General features: G+C 47.0%; 1 protein-coding gene across 6 annotated transcripts in view; it reads left to right on the top strand.

The window, feature by feature from the left end:
- PLEKHM3 (pleckstrin homology domain containing M3) overlaps positions 1-9,319 on the top strand; it is a 193,118-nt gene extending 183,799 nt beyond the window's left edge. For all 6 annotated transcript variants that reach the window (XM_081242662.1, XM_081242661.1, XM_081242659.1 and 3 more), the window contains one exon: positions 2,389-9,319. In XM_081242662.1, coding sequence (XP_081098788.1) covers positions 2,389-2,566 — 178 coding nt within the window. In that variant the 3' untranslated portion in view covers positions 2,567-9,319. The remainder of the gene's footprint in view (positions 1-2,388) is intronic.
- Positions 9,320-17,191: the final 7,872 nt, after the last annotated feature.

Genomic DNA, 17,191 nt, shown 5'->3' with positions numbered 1-17,191 from the left:
CAGCCCTTCCACATACATCCACCCATTTTCGTCTCAGAACCCCACTGAGTGAGTTGGAAGGAGGTCATGGTGGGCAGCATTTTCCAAATGAGGAAACCAGAGCACCAAGAACGTAAATGCCACGCCCGAGATCACTCAAAGAAAGATTTGAGATGTGAACACCAGGGTTCTAACCTGAACCCCTGCGTTTCCCTCATGGTAACCTGCTCTCACTCAGATGACCAGGGCTCAGTACGAGCCTTGGCTGGGCTGCCAGGAGTCCTGGGTTCTACTCACAACTCTTGTCTTTTACTCACTGTGTCCTCATGAGACAACCACTAGCCCTGTTAGAACTTCCGTTTTCTTCTCTCTGAAATGAGGAGGTTGATCAAGGTGTCCTCAGGTCACCATGGTGACATAAGTGAAATCAGGCTAAAATGAAGACTTGCAGAAAGGCAGCAGGTAACTGCTTACACTGGAAGGTGTCATCTTAGCTGTATTATTAAGCACTTACCAGGTGCCAGGAACTGTGTAAAGCCCTGTAACACCAAATGAGGCAGGCGCATGTTAATGGAAATCCAACTTAGCAGATAAGGAAATTGAAGCTCAGGGAGGTGAAGTAACTTGCTCAAGTAACTGTCTTAGCCCAGGCTGTCATACAGAATACCACAGGCTGGGTGGCTTAAACAACAGATATTTACTTCTCACAGTTCTGGAGGCTGGAAGTCCCAGATCAAGGTTCAGCAGGGCTTGGTTTCTGGTGAGAGCTCTCTGCCCGGCTTGCACTTGGCCACCTTCCTGCCTCAGTCCTTACACAGCCTCTCCTCTGAGTACACGCAGGGGAAGAGAAAGAGAGAGCTCTGTGTTGTCTCTTCTTGGAAGGACACGAATCCTATCAGATCAGGGCTCACCCTTATGGTTTCATTTAATCTAAATTACTTCCTGAGGACCCCATCTCCAAATACAGAGACATTGAAGGTTAGGGCTTCCACATAGGAATCTGGGGGGCACACAATTCAGCCTATAGCAGTCCTACAGGCGGAAAGTGATTTGAAGGTGGGATTGACATCAGGCCGTCTCCCTCTGCCTGCTCTTCTAACCGCTGTTATGCTATATTTGGCCCAGAGATCTGAGCTGGGGGTAGAGACTGCTGGGTGCAGTGAAGCTTCTGTCTTTTGATCTCTCAGCTGGTAGATACAGCCCCTCTCCCTCTAAGTCACTACCTTCTCTCCTGGATACGAGGGTGGATGGGAAGATCCTCCTTTGATCAAACTTTCTGAGTCCTGAGTGGTAAGGAAGTAGCAGCCCAGGGAATGATGCCCCAAAGACCATCCTACACCCAGGCAACAGGCATAAGACTGAGCCCCAAGGACTGGTTCCTTCACAGCTATCTTTGAAACTGGTCCAGTGCTGGGCCCTCCATCGATACTGCTGGTTGAACAAAACATGCGGGCCCAATTCCCTGGGCTCCCGGGAGGAGGTTGTAGTCGGTTGTCACTCATGTGTGGAAGGATGAGAACTTAATCCACATTGGCAAGCCACCCACTGGAGCAGCTATAGTTGTGCTTGTGAGTTACTCATTATTAAAGACTTTGCAGTAAAAACAGCCATTTAGACTCCTGTACAGGCTTCCACCGAGCCAAACAACAAACTAGTCATCCACCTGGAATGTCTCCTCTCTATAAATTACAATATCTGTGTGTTGTGTTTTTTTTTAAAAAAAATATCTTCCCCACTCTCTCATGTTTTACTTGTGTTATGCAAGTAGATTTCAAAAGGTTGAGGGGCTTCCTAATTTAAAAAAAAAAAAAACTCAGAAGAGCAACAAACCACAGGATATCATTCAGAAAATGAAAATGTGTCATTTTACCTTTCCAAAGTGTCAAAGGCAGGGAGTCACAGGGAACCACTTGCCTCTTGTCAGCGGAAGTGGAGAGTCATTTTCACAGCTGTAACGCAGGGGCTGTCACCAGGGCTGGGCGTGTTTTCAGTTGGCAGGGCACTTCACTCATTTTCTGTCACTTCACCCTAGAGTCACTACCCCCACTTCTTTCTCAGTGGAGCTAACACACGGAGCTTCTAGAGCTCAGTTCATGGGCACCATGGTCACAAAACTGCTAGCTGACTGCTGACTCGCCTCTACCCAGAAACCAGAAGCCTCCCCCAAGCTAGTTCTATTCAGAAAAAAAAAAAAAAAAAAAAAAGGTATGTTTTTCCAGTGAAATTCAACCTTGAGCGTTTTGGAAAAGGGAGGAACCCATTTCTATGAGCCATGTCTCTTCCCAGGGGCAGGCAGGGCTAGCCAGAATAAAAGCTCGTGGCCCGAGCTGCACAGAGGCCACTGGACTTCCGGCATCCTGCCCTGCTCATTTCAACCTTGCTCATCATCTCTGTGGTTGGCTTTTGCAGGTGTGAAAGCTGTGGAGCCGTTTTCCACTCTGAATGCAAAGAAAAGTCTGTCCCCTGCCCAAGGTGTGTCCGTCGAGAGCTGCAGATGAAGCAGAAGTCTTTCTGGCGGAGGCTGAACATGGACGAGAGCCTGGAGGAGGCTTGCAACATGTTTGAGCTGTCCTACCAGAACACCTGACTCAGCGGGAGCCCAAGGCCGGGCAGTGACCTCTCAACCATCCATCAGCCCCAATGGCTTCCTAACTAGCCAGTTAGACCCCTCTGGAAGAAGAGTACGTCTCACCCTCAGCTAGATGTAGATATATATTTATAAATGTACACACACACATACCTATACGTCCTGTACGTATGTTCTGTATAAGTCGTTGTCCTAAAGGTCCATGGAGCTTTGTGGCTCAAAAAATTACCAGTAGCCGAATTATACTTAGCCATGAATTTCAGCTGCTTGCTCCCAAGCAAAACGTGTTTTACACACAAGGCTTTATAGTTCAGACTTTTTTTTCGGCTCTCAAGGGCCATTTATTACACAGGACACAGGAGAAAGCATTTCCTGCAGAGCAACAGTGCTTCGAGTTATTTTTGTGTTATTTATTTTTAGCCTTCACAGAGGATGAGGTAACTGAGGCAAGCACCCATCATCATATTTCATGAGAAAATCTTCAAAACACAGCAATGACTCCTGGATCCTTCCAGGACCCTGTGTCCCGGGCTCTCACCTCGGTATCTTCGCAGAGGCCGAGATCACCTCAGCTGAGTTGAATGGCTTGGAAATCAGGAGTGCGAGCTCCCTCTGACAGAAAGCATGTGTCCCTAATTTATTAGAGGAGCTAGTGCTGGTTCTGAAGTTAATCTCAGAAAGGGTTTTGCTTGAGAAAAGACCTCAGTAACCTACATGTTGTCGGTCTGTTTGCTGGTACGAATCCCGACGCCCGCCCAGTGACGTGACGCTCCAACGGTATTTGCCAGGCTGGAAACCTGGCTCTCTTAAGACCAGTCTTCCAGGAGTTTCATGAGTGACAGTTATGGTTTTTTTAATGGTGCTGGCCTGAGGAAATTGCCCAGGATTGTTGTTAAATACATCAGTTTATAGACCAGGAGGTCGGATATAGAGTACAGACATTCCAAGTGATGGTCTGCAATTTCTTTTCACAGAATCCTGTGTAGGCGATTCCCACCTATTTATTATGAGTGCTTTATTTTTCATTGTTCTTCATTGCCCTCTCATTCTGACTTTTAATTTGTCAGTGTAACCACTTCTGCTTTCATATTTTTTAATTGTCTTGAAAAATCAGAGTAACTTGGAACTTTAAAATATCAACTTTAGACTATTAGGAAAATACCAAACGTACAAATACAATTAATGAATTAAATCTGATATGATTTAAATAAATATATATACACATAAGCAATTGCCACCATAAATGGAAATGAAAAGTACTAGGATAATATAGGAATAAGAAATAGAATGAATCGCTTAGGCATTTGGCGGGGGCATGTTCTCCCTCTGCAGTGCCCTTTTAAGAGCCAGCGTAGCAGTCACTGTGACCCAGATGGCAGGTAGGATGGCACTGGAAATCGTGGCTCCCATTCCTTCCACCTTGACTCTTTCCAGAACAGAAAAATAAGCTTGTATTGAAACAATTCTCAGTAGGCTGTTTGAGAAGATCCTGTATATTTCCACTGAGCAGATGCCTTCAATGCCTTCATGGTTTAGTAGTTTCACTGCTAGTAGGATCTGGAGAATCAGTGGCTCACAAAGTCCATGGGACATTTAACCCCACTGCTCCTTTCCACCACACCTGGCTCCCTCTGGATCCCAGCTCGCGCTGCTTCCATCCGTTTAGAGATGAGACATTTCAGACTCACTTTTGCGCAGACTGCTGGGTGTGAGCATTGCACCTCTCTACCCCTGCCAGTCCCTTTGGCCTCAGGCCATACATTTCAATGTAATAGCTCAGCACCACGCATGCATTTCTTTTCTGATTATACAGTAGCTATAACCAAGGCATGAAAACTTGTTAAAGGGCCAGGGCGCTATTCATGAGACACCTTACGGTGCATTTTACTCTTAGAAAAACAAGTTGACTCCCCCCGGCGCCCACCCCACTCCACTTTATAAGACTGTCGCACACAAAAGAAAAAGGGTGGAAAATCTCAAGCACTTGGCAAACAGGCAAACAAATTTGATCATCTCCCCTTTCCTCCTCCATTTCGTGAAATACAGTATTTATATTTTCCAGCCTCAGTGAAGATAGCAGAACATGATCTTTCACATGAGAATTATAGACCTGCTTATTATAAAACAGATGTGCTCTCATGGCACAGCGCCTTTTCCCTCCGCCCCCAGCTCCCTGTCACTCTAGCTTACTTCTGCCTTTGCCGTAATTAATGTATCTGTGATTCCAGCTGTCAGCGAGGCCATCCCCAGCACACGGCATTTGGGAGACCTGAAGCGCAAGGCCGTCTCCTCCCCTTCTAGTGTGTTCACTGCATGTACAGAATTTCCTGTCCCATCTCACAGGCACCCAGGGCCAGACCCGCCGAAAGTCAGGGTGACACTCTGGCTATCTGTTCTCAAGGCCTCTGCTTTCACCAGGCCCATTTAGAGGCGCTGCTGAATATTGGCAGTCCCTGTGAACTCATAAGGAGAACTTTCCACCCACATCATTTTCTGCTTATTTTGAAAAGGTGGGGGGAAAAAATGAATGTGTTATCATCAGCAGCTACCCAGAACTGGAACCGTAGCCCAGCTGCTTCTGTTTTCTCTCCTCTTCGTGGAACCCTGACAGCCTGGCCGGTGCCGGCTGCAGGCCCACATGACACGCTCAGCCACCACCACCCAAATCTAATAGGACAGAGCAGAGCCGCCTTAGGAGTTGGGTCTGCCATGAAACTTCAAAATTGCTATTTTCAGCCCAGAATGCCTTAGCGCACATGAACGCCCTTACTGTTTTCAGCGCTACCAAATTACTTGGGGCACTGTAGGCAATTGTTCCACTGCTTAGAAACTGTTGAAACAAAAGCAGATCTGTGGATTACCACCTCCTTAAGACCAGGCTAATACCTGCTTTCCCTCATGGTCCGTTTTTCATCTCATATTAAATATCTTGCCCATAAAGCACTTGAGAAAATGGCCAATTAATCTCCTAGAGCTGGCAGCCAACTCAGGGCAACCTCTTTTCTCTCGAAAGGCCCATCCCCTGGTGCATCACTTGAGGAAATCCCTCCACACAGGGCCAGAAACTCATGTGTGAGACGGTCCAACCCTGGTGAAATGTTGGCATCTCCCCCTGCAGTAAAGAGGCCAGTTCCTAAAATAGACCTCAGTTTGCACCGCGGCAGGAAGGCCGCAAAGTACTTAAAAAGCAGTCAACTGGGATGGGAGTCATGTTCTCTCCAGGTCGGCTCTTTCTCGAAGTTGAACGCTCTTTATATGAAAACCATGTAAACTCTCATCTTCCCCCTTTGCTTCATTGCCTTTTCAGGGGACTGATTTATAGTCGTCTTCATGTTTGTTGTGCTAAAGGGTAGTCTTTTTAGGAGCTTTAATACTTGATTAGCTGAGAAGGCAATCGCTTTTGGATTCTTCTAGAATAGGCCTCTGCTGAAAAGGGAACATCTCTAGGACTTGGGATTTGTGGTTTCCAACCGACCCAGTGGTGTCCTTCAGACTCCCACTGAGGGACTGGGCCATGATTTCCTTCTGGCTGCAGTGAGAGCCAAGCTGTTCATACCACTCTAGCTGCTGTAGGCAGCCTTTGCTAAGCTGGAGTGAGTGCCCTTGCTTGGGGTCTGGCCTCTGTTTTTGTCTCTGCATCTGTACACACTGAACATTGACACTGGATTGTTTCTTCCCATACCTTCTTGAAAAGGCTTGGCTTCCAAACCTGTGGCTTTCTTCTCTACCCATTAGCCAGAAAAGGCCATACGTAAATTACTATATCAGGGTAGGACTTGCAAGAGGCCGCAAATGTTTAGTAACATTTTCTGCAGAGAGGCGTTATCTGAGGAGGCCACGGTACGTTCTGCTCCTAATTTAGGGTTAAGCCAATGCTGCTGTTCTTGTGTTTGGGCGGACTTCCTTACCTTCACTGATCTGTGTCAAAATAACTGGATTGTGAAGTAAACCTTCAACTCCTGATTCTAATACTGCCTGGAGTCAACACAAGGGTGATTTTTTTTTTTTTTCTACTTCTCCCAGTAAAGAGAGATGCGTGCGGTTTCCCCCCTTATTTCTTGAGTTTTCTGCCTCACTACTATCCTTCCTCCAAGATAATGTGAAAAAGCAGAGAATTGGGGGCAAAACTGAAAGAAGTGAACACGCCCTCGTTGGCCTGAATTGAGTCATCGGAAGCACTCTCCGTTTTCCTTTCCCTGGTCCTTGTCAACAACTGGGCATTAACAACACAGCTCCGAGTGTTGTGTACCCTGCACCATTCTTCTAACCCTCAGTTCTACCCTAGTAGAACTAACTGCCTGACTTGACTACTTGAACCCAGTAATGGGTGAACAAGCCCTGCTCAGTTCATCTGAGCAGACAAATGTGATTTCTATCATGTGGGACAGTTTCGACAGTTAAGTCCCAGCGCCCCAAGTCATTGTCAAACTCTAGATTAAAGTCAAAAGAAAAGTGTGGAACACCCTCCCAAGCACACCCACAGTTGTCAGGGCTTTTATTTTAAATGGGCTCCAAGCAATCACGCGATAGGGCCCTCTCCCCCTACAGTGGCCTCCAATGTGATGGAAGGCTCTGTTAACCTCAAGTGAAAAAAGAGCTGCTGTTTTGCTTTGGTTCCTCCCTGTGGAAAGAGACACCATCTCGTTAGAAGGGTCTGGAGTGAAGCCAGTTGTTACCCAGGTAGAAGATTTAGGCGCTTGCAGCAACTCTTAGCACAGTAAGATTCCCTCTAGGCCACTGAGCTGCAGCCCAGCCTCTCTCCCCTTCCCTTGATCTTCCTTGCCCCAGTCCTGAGCCCAGATTCAGGCCTCATGGCTGGTATACTGGCTGGTGGACCACTGGGCCCTGTGGCTCCTTCTCATGTTGGCCGTTGCATTCTTTTCCCCGTAGGAGTGCCTTACAGTACTGCCTAGTGTTTCTAGTCTAGACATTCTGACCCATTTGAGGCCTGCAGGACCCTTTGCCTCAATACGGATCACTTTGCTTCTTCCCTGCTGGCTGCTCTTTATACAGGCAAGCTCGGAGCCTGCATGTTCCATAAGCATGTCAGACCTTTCACCTTCATTTAACCTGGTGCCTTATCCTCATGAGTACAAGGATTCCTGTTGGAAACACATTGTCAAATCAGACTGGTGGAAATGCTACTTGGAGCCATTGACACTTAACCAGGAAATACAAAAGATACAACCACATAATGTTTTAACTCTGTTTTATGCTGTTTTTCGAATCACTCTTTTTGTTTGCTTTTGCTTTTCATTAACCAAACTCAGGGGAATGTCACAATGTTACCAAGGCCAATGGGTAGAGAAATTAAACCAGTTATTCAGATTCAAATCTGTAAAGTCAATGAACTTAGCCTTTTTCAGATGAAAAAATTACAGACACACAAGGATTTTCATTTCCTTTACTGTATATTATTTTTTATTTTGCCACCTGTTTTCCAAGTGGAGGGCGAGAAGCCTCTTGGATGAATTGTGGTGAAAGCATTTCTGTGTGGCATGGGCAGTCCACCAAGCTATTAAATTAGGCTTTCACCACCGGAGGCTGAGGTTCTAATTTTGGACACCTATCAGGATCTTACTGTGAATAGCCTACCTTAGAACATTTAAGGAAAAAAAACCTGTCTTTAGGGAACAGTAAAAGGAGGGAAAATGTGTAGGTTGCAAAGGACAAGTACTGAACGTGGGGTGTGGAAGACTTCTGCACAACTTGTTCTTAACGCTCCTGGGTCAGATTGGTGTCATTTTCCCTTATTTCTGTTCATGCCGTACAGAACTGTCTAAAATTGGGGGTTTGGGCTATTACTATGTCACTCTGTGTTGAGCTATTTGTAATATCTAATGTGGTAACTTATATATGTGTTGTTTCTGTTTTCTGGATTTTATTGCCTTTTTTTTGGCATAACTTATCCATATTTTGTTTACATCCTTTTTTTTTTTTTTTTTTTTTTTTTTTTGCGGTACACGGGCCTCTCACTGTTGTGGCCTCTCCCGTTGTGGAGCACAGGCTCCAGACGCGCAGGCTCAGTGGCCATGGCTCACGGGCCCAGCCGCTCCGCGGCATGTGGGATCCTCCCGGATCGGGGCATGAACCCGTGTCCCCTGCATCGGCAGGCAGACTCTCAACCACTGCGCCACCAGGGAAGCCCTACATCATTTTTTAAATATCAGTAACTGTAATAATATAAAATGAAGCTGTGTTGTGGACAAGACCCCTAGTTTTTATGGTCATCTGTCATACAATTTAAGTGCACCAGTTCCTAATGTATAAAGTTCTCTCTCTCTCAATAAACAATGCAGAAAGTGCTTTCTCTTCTCATAACAACTTATTAAAATGCTGTTTTTGCGGGGATGGTGAAAGCCCAAGATGAGCCCTGGATGTTAATTCAAAGTCAAGATTTGAGCTTTATTGAAAGTGAGCTACTGGGGACTTTAAAATAGCTCTTAATATTTTTTTTCTTTTTTTAAATTATAGTTGGTTTACAATGTTGTATCAGTTTCAGGTGTACAGCAAAGTGATTCAGCTCAGTGATTAAGAGCTATAATATATATATTATATATTATTTATATAATATATAAAATTATGTATATTATAGCTCTTAATATTAATCTTGCAGATAGACTTTGGTTTTTTTCTAAATTCTTCAACCTCAGTATTCTCATCAGCCCTTCCTATGCTCATGAAAAATATAGTGTAACTTTTAAAGAGTTGCAGATGTAGTGTTACAGGCCTCATTTGCCGAATCAGGCCATGATTTCTTTCGGGTCTGAGACAAACCCGCCCAAGCTCCCACATGGAGCGTCTGCCACAGCTCTTCCCCAGGCCTTCTTGCCCGGGTTTCATCTCGCCACTGTGCTCTCCAAATCAGGAGGGACAAGTGCGAGGCAGTGGGCCATCAGGCAAGGCCACTGTTCATTCCTGAAGACCATACTTTGAAAGCAAAGAGTGAAAGTAGAGAGAAGTTGTCTATGTGAGGACAGCAGCCCTCTGGGAACTAACAGGTGTTTGGAAATGTCTGCACTACCTTCCCAGGGCTGGCCTCACCCTGCCACCAAAAGGCTACGGGCACAACTGTCCACCTGGAACCTTTCAAAAGCACCATTTAAACTCACTTGTTCAAAGAAAGACATTGAAGAGACCAGAAAGGTGCTTCTGGTTAAACATTTACCACAGGTGGACTCTGAGCCTCAGTCACTAAGACACACCTAGACAAGTTCATGCCCAGCTGCCCCTCCTCCACCCTCAGGAAACCAACTGGGGCTCACGCCCATTCTGTCCAAGGAACAGCTGGACCTCATCCTCACAAGAAACCTGCCACAATCCACAATAAAAAGGAAAGAGTTAATGTTTCACTGAACCAAACTAGACACCATGTAGCCAGAGCCCCAATTCATCTGATTCACAGGACGGGTTAGCTTTCCCCCAGTGGCGGTAAACCTGAGTGGCTGGATGACTGCAGGAAGCTTTCATATTATCAAAAGGAGACGTTTCCAGAGTGGAAAGAGACACCATTTTGTTCCTCTCTTCCCACCCTCAGGAGATGGTGATTTGAATCTCCCTTAATTGTTTCCCCCGTCCTGTCCTTTGATGATGACTTTAATCAGTGGTTCCCACAACAGAAGCACAAAAGCACAAGCAAAACGTCAGGACCCCATCACAGGCAATTGAATCAGAATCTCTCTGGATGGGCCTGAGTACTTCTATTTTTAAAAGCTCCCTGGGTGAGTCCCATGCATTCTGAAAGTTAAAAACCACAAGACTGAATGAAGCAAGTTGCTTCATTGAATGAAATATACATTTGCTTAGCATACAGGTGGTCCACGGTGGGAAGGATGTCAGAGGGATGTAGAGGAACTGATCGGTCTCAGTTGCCCTCCGGCCCTCCTGGCAGACAGAGAACAGTACTTTGGAAGCTGCTGCTCATGGATTGCCATTGTTTTCATAAAACCTTAACTTTATACCCCCTTCATTTCCTTCCGGGGTGTGGTTAGTGTCTATTTATCCAGTATATACCATTGCCAGACAGCCAGGTGAATAGAAGTGACCAAGTCATAGCCACAGGTGACTAAGCTAGCCTACAAAGAGAGCTTTGTACCCTCCCTTTCATTTGTTCATTCCTCCTGGTTATGCTGCAATTGTCCTCAAGTGTATGCATGTGACAGTCTGCTCCCAGGTCAGGCCCATCCAACTAACATGACTCTCATCACTCTGGATAGTGGTGTTTCAAATGGAAAATCACTAGGTGCTTCTTGCCCAGAAAGGCCTGGGAAATTCAGGAAATCTTGAGCTGTGTTCATAGTTGCCTTGGTTCCGTGGGAGAAGTAGACTTTAAAATGAACCAGAATCATTCTGAATCAAGGCATCTATTGAGCTAATGACCTTCCACCTCACCTGCCAGTTACAGGTGAATGGAAACTTAGTTCTCACCCTCTCCTCCTTTTACGAAATCAATAACTTTGATGATAACAAGTATTCCTCACTGATGGAACACTTGTACAAATGGTTCAGTCTTATGAAAGACGTGATCTCCATTCCCACAATGCTTACCACAGGGGAACACCCACAGCAAAGACTTTACTGAGAATCATTGTAGGAAGGCAGTGTTGCCAAGGGGCAGGAATGCCACTGGAAATGAACTAGGGACCTTTTCTAAAGAAGCAACATTAAAAACTACATTCCTGACTTGAGGGGGGTAGGTGTTTAATGTGCATTTTTATTATTGTATTGGATTCTGATTGGGATAGAGGAGTCCTTCCCCAGGAGAACAATGGCCCCTGGTATACAGTACTCAGGAAGATCAAGGCAAAGCACGTGCAACAGATTCATTTATTCTCCCGTTTGCATCTATTCTGTCATAGCTTGGACAGAAATGTCTAGCAGGAAGAAAAAATTGTTCCCCTAGCTGATCATACAGAAATTCTGATTTATGTGCAGTGACTTACAATTTACCTGGACGATCGGGAAATTCATAATTCCCCCACCGCTATTTCAGATTCCTCCATTAAGAGCTATTGGTTTTAAGCCAATCAGCTAGAGTTCACGGGTTCATAGAATATTTCAGATTCTGCCATACAATCTCAGGCAGCTGTTGGTCTGGGGGAAATTCCTCCAGCTTTTATCCAGTCCCTCCCAGACAGCCTGATATGAGAATCACTTTCAGTGGCTTCTGTGCTCGCCCAGGATGGTCTGTTGTCCTGAAGCTGAAGAGCTGCTATTAGCACCGTCATTTTTTCAAATGAACATTGAGCTAAATTATCTCAAATGTATAAAGGAACATCTCTCACTGTGTTATGGAAAATTGCCTTCCAAATTACAAGACTATACAAAGTACATATTAATTTGGGGCCCAAGGACATCCAAATTGCCTTATCTCCCGTGCTGTATTGTGATGACACACTCTTAATAATGTCAGGTTCCAAGGATACCGCAAGGTGCACGCTGTTATGAAAATAAACCAGAATCTTTCTCCATTAGGATCACTGCACGCATACTCAAGCCCAGCTGGAGGTATTTTGCTCTGAGATTCAAGCCTTTTGCAGAGGAAATACATTCCAATTGCATAGGCAGGGAAGTGAATGTGAATTCTAAAGTGGGTCAAGCTCCCCAGATGGCTTTCTCACTGCTGCCCAGGAGTGAGGCAACTGAGGAAACAGCCACCGGCAGCCCCAGTGCCCAGAAGAGACGCCTGATGACAGATGTCCCAGGAAGTACCTCCCGCTCATGCAAGTTCAATTCCACGCCAAGGGGAAGGGGGAAAGCAGAAGCCAGGCACCAGCTGATAGACTTTGCCAAGTGCCAATGCTTATAGCGAATGTGTGTCAACATGTGGTCTGACAGCCAAAAAGCCCTGGAAACTAGCCCTGCCCAAATTGCCCCCAAACCTGTAGCCCTGGCACCCCAATAGTCAGCTCACGTGCAGCCCACCATGGGGCGTTTCTAAATGAGGATTTTCGAAGACCAAAATAAACATTTTCAAAAATAAAAAGTATTAGATTTTGCCTTGTTTGTTCCACCTACTCTTGTTTCTCGTTTACCTTTTTTTTTTTTTTTTTTTTGGCTGCTTGATGCTGCGCGCGGACTTTCTCTCGTTGCGGCGAGCGGGGGCTACTCTTCGTTGCGGTGCGCGGGCTTCTCACTGCGGTGGCTTCTCTTGTTGCGGAGCACGGGCTCTAGGCACATGGGCTTCAGTAGCTGTGGCACGTGGGCTCACTAGTTGTGGCGCACGGGTTTAGTTGCTCCGTGACATGTGGGATCTTCCCAGACCAGGGCTCGAACCTGCGTGCCCTGCATTGGCAGGCGAATTCTTAACCACTGCACCACCAGGGAAGTCCGCAGTGGCTTCTCTTGATGTGGAGCACCAGATCTAGCCCGCGGGCTTCAGTAGTTGCAGCATACAGGCTCAGTGGTTGTGGCACCTGGGCCCTAGAGCACGTGGGCTTCAGTAGTTGTGGCACGTGGGCTTAACTGCTCTGTGGTATGTGGGATCTTCCCCGACCAGGGATCAAACCCGTGTCCCCTGCATTGGCAGGCGGATTCTTAACCACTGCGCCACCAGGGAAGTCCCTCATTTACTTTTTCTGAGAAAATATCACAGAGCAAATCACAGACATAATGACACTTTATGCTGATGTGCTTTAGCATGCATCAAAAAAGAGGCTTATTTTTTTTCTCATAGTCACAACGTCATTACACACTGAACAAAAGTAACAATAGGGCCTCCCTGGTGGCGCAGTGGTTGAGAGTCCGCCTGCCGATGCAGGGGATACGGGTTCGTGCCCCGGTCTGGGAGGATCCCATATGCCGCGGAGCGGCTGGGCCCGTGAGCCATGGCCTCTGGGCCTGCGCGTCCAGAGCCTGTGCTCCGCAACGGGAGAGGCCACAACAGTGAGAGGCCCGCATACCGAGAAAAAAAAAAAAAAAAAGTAACAATAATTCCTTGTTATCATCTGATGCTCAGTTCCATATCAAATTTATCTCATTGTCCCCTAAATATCTTTTTTTTGTTTTGTTTGTTCTGACAGTAAAGATTTTACAAAATAAAAATAAGAATACGAGGTACCCCTCCTGAAGGTTTGATACACTGTAAAGGGCTGTGGTTGCCTCCCCAGCTTCCCTTTCTCCTTCCCAGTCCCCTTCAGAGGACAGTACCCCCTGCACCATTCATGCTGGCCCATGCAGCCAACAGAAGCTGCAGCGGGAACACACAAGAGTAAGTCCTTCCAGGGTGCATCATTCCCGGCCTCTGTATTCAGAAAGCTGTACCAAGACTGGGAGAAAAGTTTTCTTTAATTGAGGAGAGGGGCTACTTCAGGAGTTTGCTGCACCCCCAACGTGACGATAGTGACTTGTCAATGGATGCTGAACACCTGACTGAAAGGACCAGCTCAAGAACCAGGGTTGGTCTCTACAGAATTGAGTAAAGACAGAACCCTTTATGTGCAGGGATGGCAAGTGCCCCCCGTGCAGAGGGTCCCGTCTGTTCCCTGGCACCATGTTGGAGCCAAAGGCATTAGCTCCTGAGCCAACAGCCTGGTCCCCGCGGGCGGGTTCCTCAATTTCTCCCCCATCCCGCGAGATGCCCTCACCAAAAAAGGCTTTAGAATTAAAATGTTCTTTATTCAGTTCTTCCATTGGATGAGTATTTCACTTTAAAGCGTATGATATTCATGACATAAAATTAAGAGGCACAAAAATGTATGAGAGAAAAGGACTCTCCAAGAGAGTCTTCCCAAATAAAAGACTCTGTCCAAATATTTTCTAAAACATGTCATTGTTTGCAGAGTTGCTAGTTGGGCACATCACTGAGCATCTTTTTTTTTCTTCCATCAGCTATAAATGGCTGTTTGATTAAGATTATTATTTAAAGCAGGAAGGAACCTAAGATTCTCTATCATTATGGTCAAAACTTTTCAACTTTAATTTCTCCTTAATAAAATGTCTGATCTCAGACCACAAAAGCAAAGAAACAAACGACAAAAAACCCAGAGATAGGGGCTTCCCTGGTGGCGCAGTGGTTGGGAGTCCGCCTGCCAATGTGGGGGACGCAGGTTCGTGCCCCAGTCCGGGAAGATCCCACAGGCCGCGGAGCGGCTGGGCCCGTGAGCCATGGCCGCTGAGCCTGCACGTCCGGAGCCTGTGCTCCGCAATGGGAGAGGCCACAGCAGTGAGAGGCCCGCGTACCACACACACACACACACAAAAAAAAAAACCCACAGATAATGGCAGGAATGGAATCCCCGGGGCAGTGTGAACATTATGCTAGAACCAGAGCAGCCCCTCTCAAACTGTGGTCCCCAGACCAGCATCAGCAGCATCAGCTGGGAATGTGTTAGAAGTGCACATTCTCAGTTCATTCATGACCGGGGGATGGGGGGAGAGAGGGGAGACCTATATTTTAACTATGGGGGCGTGGGATTCTAATGCAGGCCGAAGTCTGAGACCCAGGAGGACATAGAGGATGTCTGCTAATAATCCAGCCCTCCCTGCCTCCCCCTTCAGTCAGCAGATCTTTTGGGAGGCCTCCCATAGGCCAAGTGCTCCGTTAGATGCTGGAGGTGCAGGGGCACAGCCTTCCCGCTCCCTCCACCCCTGCCCCGCGAAAGGCAGAGTGAACAGAGAGAGGTGAGCACAGGAGCCAAGAGGGCGACGTTAACCAGCTCTGTTGTTGCAACTGCTAGATTCCTGGCTCCTTGGTTTTGATGCTCGGTGACCTTGGGCATGTTGTTACCTCCTTCTCTCTGGGGATAATAATAGTCATCAGGTTATGTAGCTGTTGTGAGACTTCAGTGAATTAGTGCAGATGGGGCACTTAGCACCGGGCCTGGCACACAGGAAGAGAGTCTCGTTCCTTTCAGGGTGCAGAGGGAGAGCATGGGCAGGATGTGGGCCAATCTCACCAGGCCAGGAAAAGCTTCTGGGGAGAGGGCCCCTTGGAGGTTGGCCTGGGAACGGGAGTCATTCTGTGCAAAGCTGGGGTGGCGGCTGGCACCAGGTGGCCCTGAGGCTCCTGCTGGTTCCAGGTGACTCGGGTTCTGAGGGTTTGGGGGCATCTCCAGCAGATGGAGCCCGGGGGCCCAGCAGCCCTGTGTGGCTATCATTTTGTCCTTGTCTGCCATCCTGCCCAGCTCCCCTTCTGGACTATTTTAAACATCAGAATCGCCTTCTGCAGCTCCTGGACTTTGTGACAGTCTAATCCACCAGCCAGCAAACGTAAGCCTTCTCCCCTTCTGGCTTCCCCTCCTTGAGAAATGTGGTCGAACAGAGGACTTCATCATGCACCAGCCTCAGCACCTGCCTCTCAGCCATCCTGTCTGGAGTTTCCCTCAGAGCCTTTTCTCACCAGCCTCTCCCACTTTTGCATCGATTTGCAGAAACACAGGAATGTTGGTTGTGCAAGTTGGCTGATTCAAGCTCTCCGCCCAGGACCCTGAAGTTGTCTGCAGCAAAGTCTGTATGTTTTTTTTTCCAAAATAATTGTTTTCCACTTTGTTTTTATTATTAATTTAGAAAGCCCAGCACAAACCCCAGCACGGCGCCGCCTCTGTGGGTCTATCCCCCTCTCCATCGGGAACCTGGGCCTCCTGTCCTCCTCCTCTCCCTTTATTTCAGTGGCCCCCCCTTCCTCCCCAGCTCCACAATTGTCACTGCCAATTAGTGCATTGTTAGGACACACAATGGCGTTACTGTAGCCAGTGGAATGGGAGGCCTTTGTGCTTCTCCAGCCGGCCATGGGGGCAGTCAAGTTTCATTTAGAGACTTAAAACACAACACCAGAAGAAAAATGAAAAAACAGAGAAAGAAAAAGAAGCAGAAAAAAATAAAAAGAAGACAAGAAAGGAAAAAAAGAAGGTAAAGACGAGGATGACGGAAAAGAAGGCAGGCGGCAAGCAAAGGTTGAAAAGGAGAAGAAAAAAAAATCTGCCATTCAGGAGTCAGCCCGAACTCATGAAAAGACCCAAGTGCTCACTACACACTGAAGCCCCCCTCAGAACACAAAAAGGGGCTCCGGCTTAACAGTAATTAGTGGTCTGACTGTGCTTGGAACACTACTGTGTGTCTTTAGAGGATTTTCCCAACTTTTCTGTTTTTTTTTTTTTCCAGTCTTCACAAATCAAAGTGGGAGGAGAAAGGTGCAGCCGGGGGAGGGAAGGGGCCTGGAGCCAAGCTGGTCCCCAGCAGTTCTGGGGGGGCGGGGGGGAATCGGCCTTTCTCTTTGACAGGTAAATTGGTTTTATTCTCTAAAGCTTGTAACTAATTACAGAGGGTATTTTTCTGGAAGAACATGACATATGGGTGTGTTTTAGAGTCACTGTTTTATTTGTTTCAAGTACCCTTCGAGCAGCCTGGCCCTTTCTGCGGCCCGGAAGATGCCCCCAGAGGCCCAGCCCTTTCATCCAGAGCCTACGGGTTGTGGACTTTTTCTGTCGGCCAAACTTTGGTGTCCAGGAGAGCTTTTTTCCGCTTGTAAAATTAATATCCCAGTTTAAACGTGGGACCAGCCTGGAAAAGCAGCTTTGGCTTCTGAGCTGGTCTTCACTTGGAGCATTCATCAGATGGCTCTCGGGCTGGAAACACAGCTCCCCGGGTTTTCACTCCTCTCCACCACACTGATCCCCCCCAGATCGA

This window comes from Mesoplodon bidens, assembly GCF_964165515.1.
Source record: "Mesoplodon bidens genome assembly, chromosome: 8".
Classification (NCBI taxonomy): Eukaryota; Metazoa; Chordata; class Mammalia; order Artiodactyla; family Ziphiidae; genus Mesoplodon; species Mesoplodon bidens.
The sequence above is the reverse complement of the archived record's forward strand: the minus strand, read 5'-3'. Positions and strand labels throughout refer to the sequence as shown.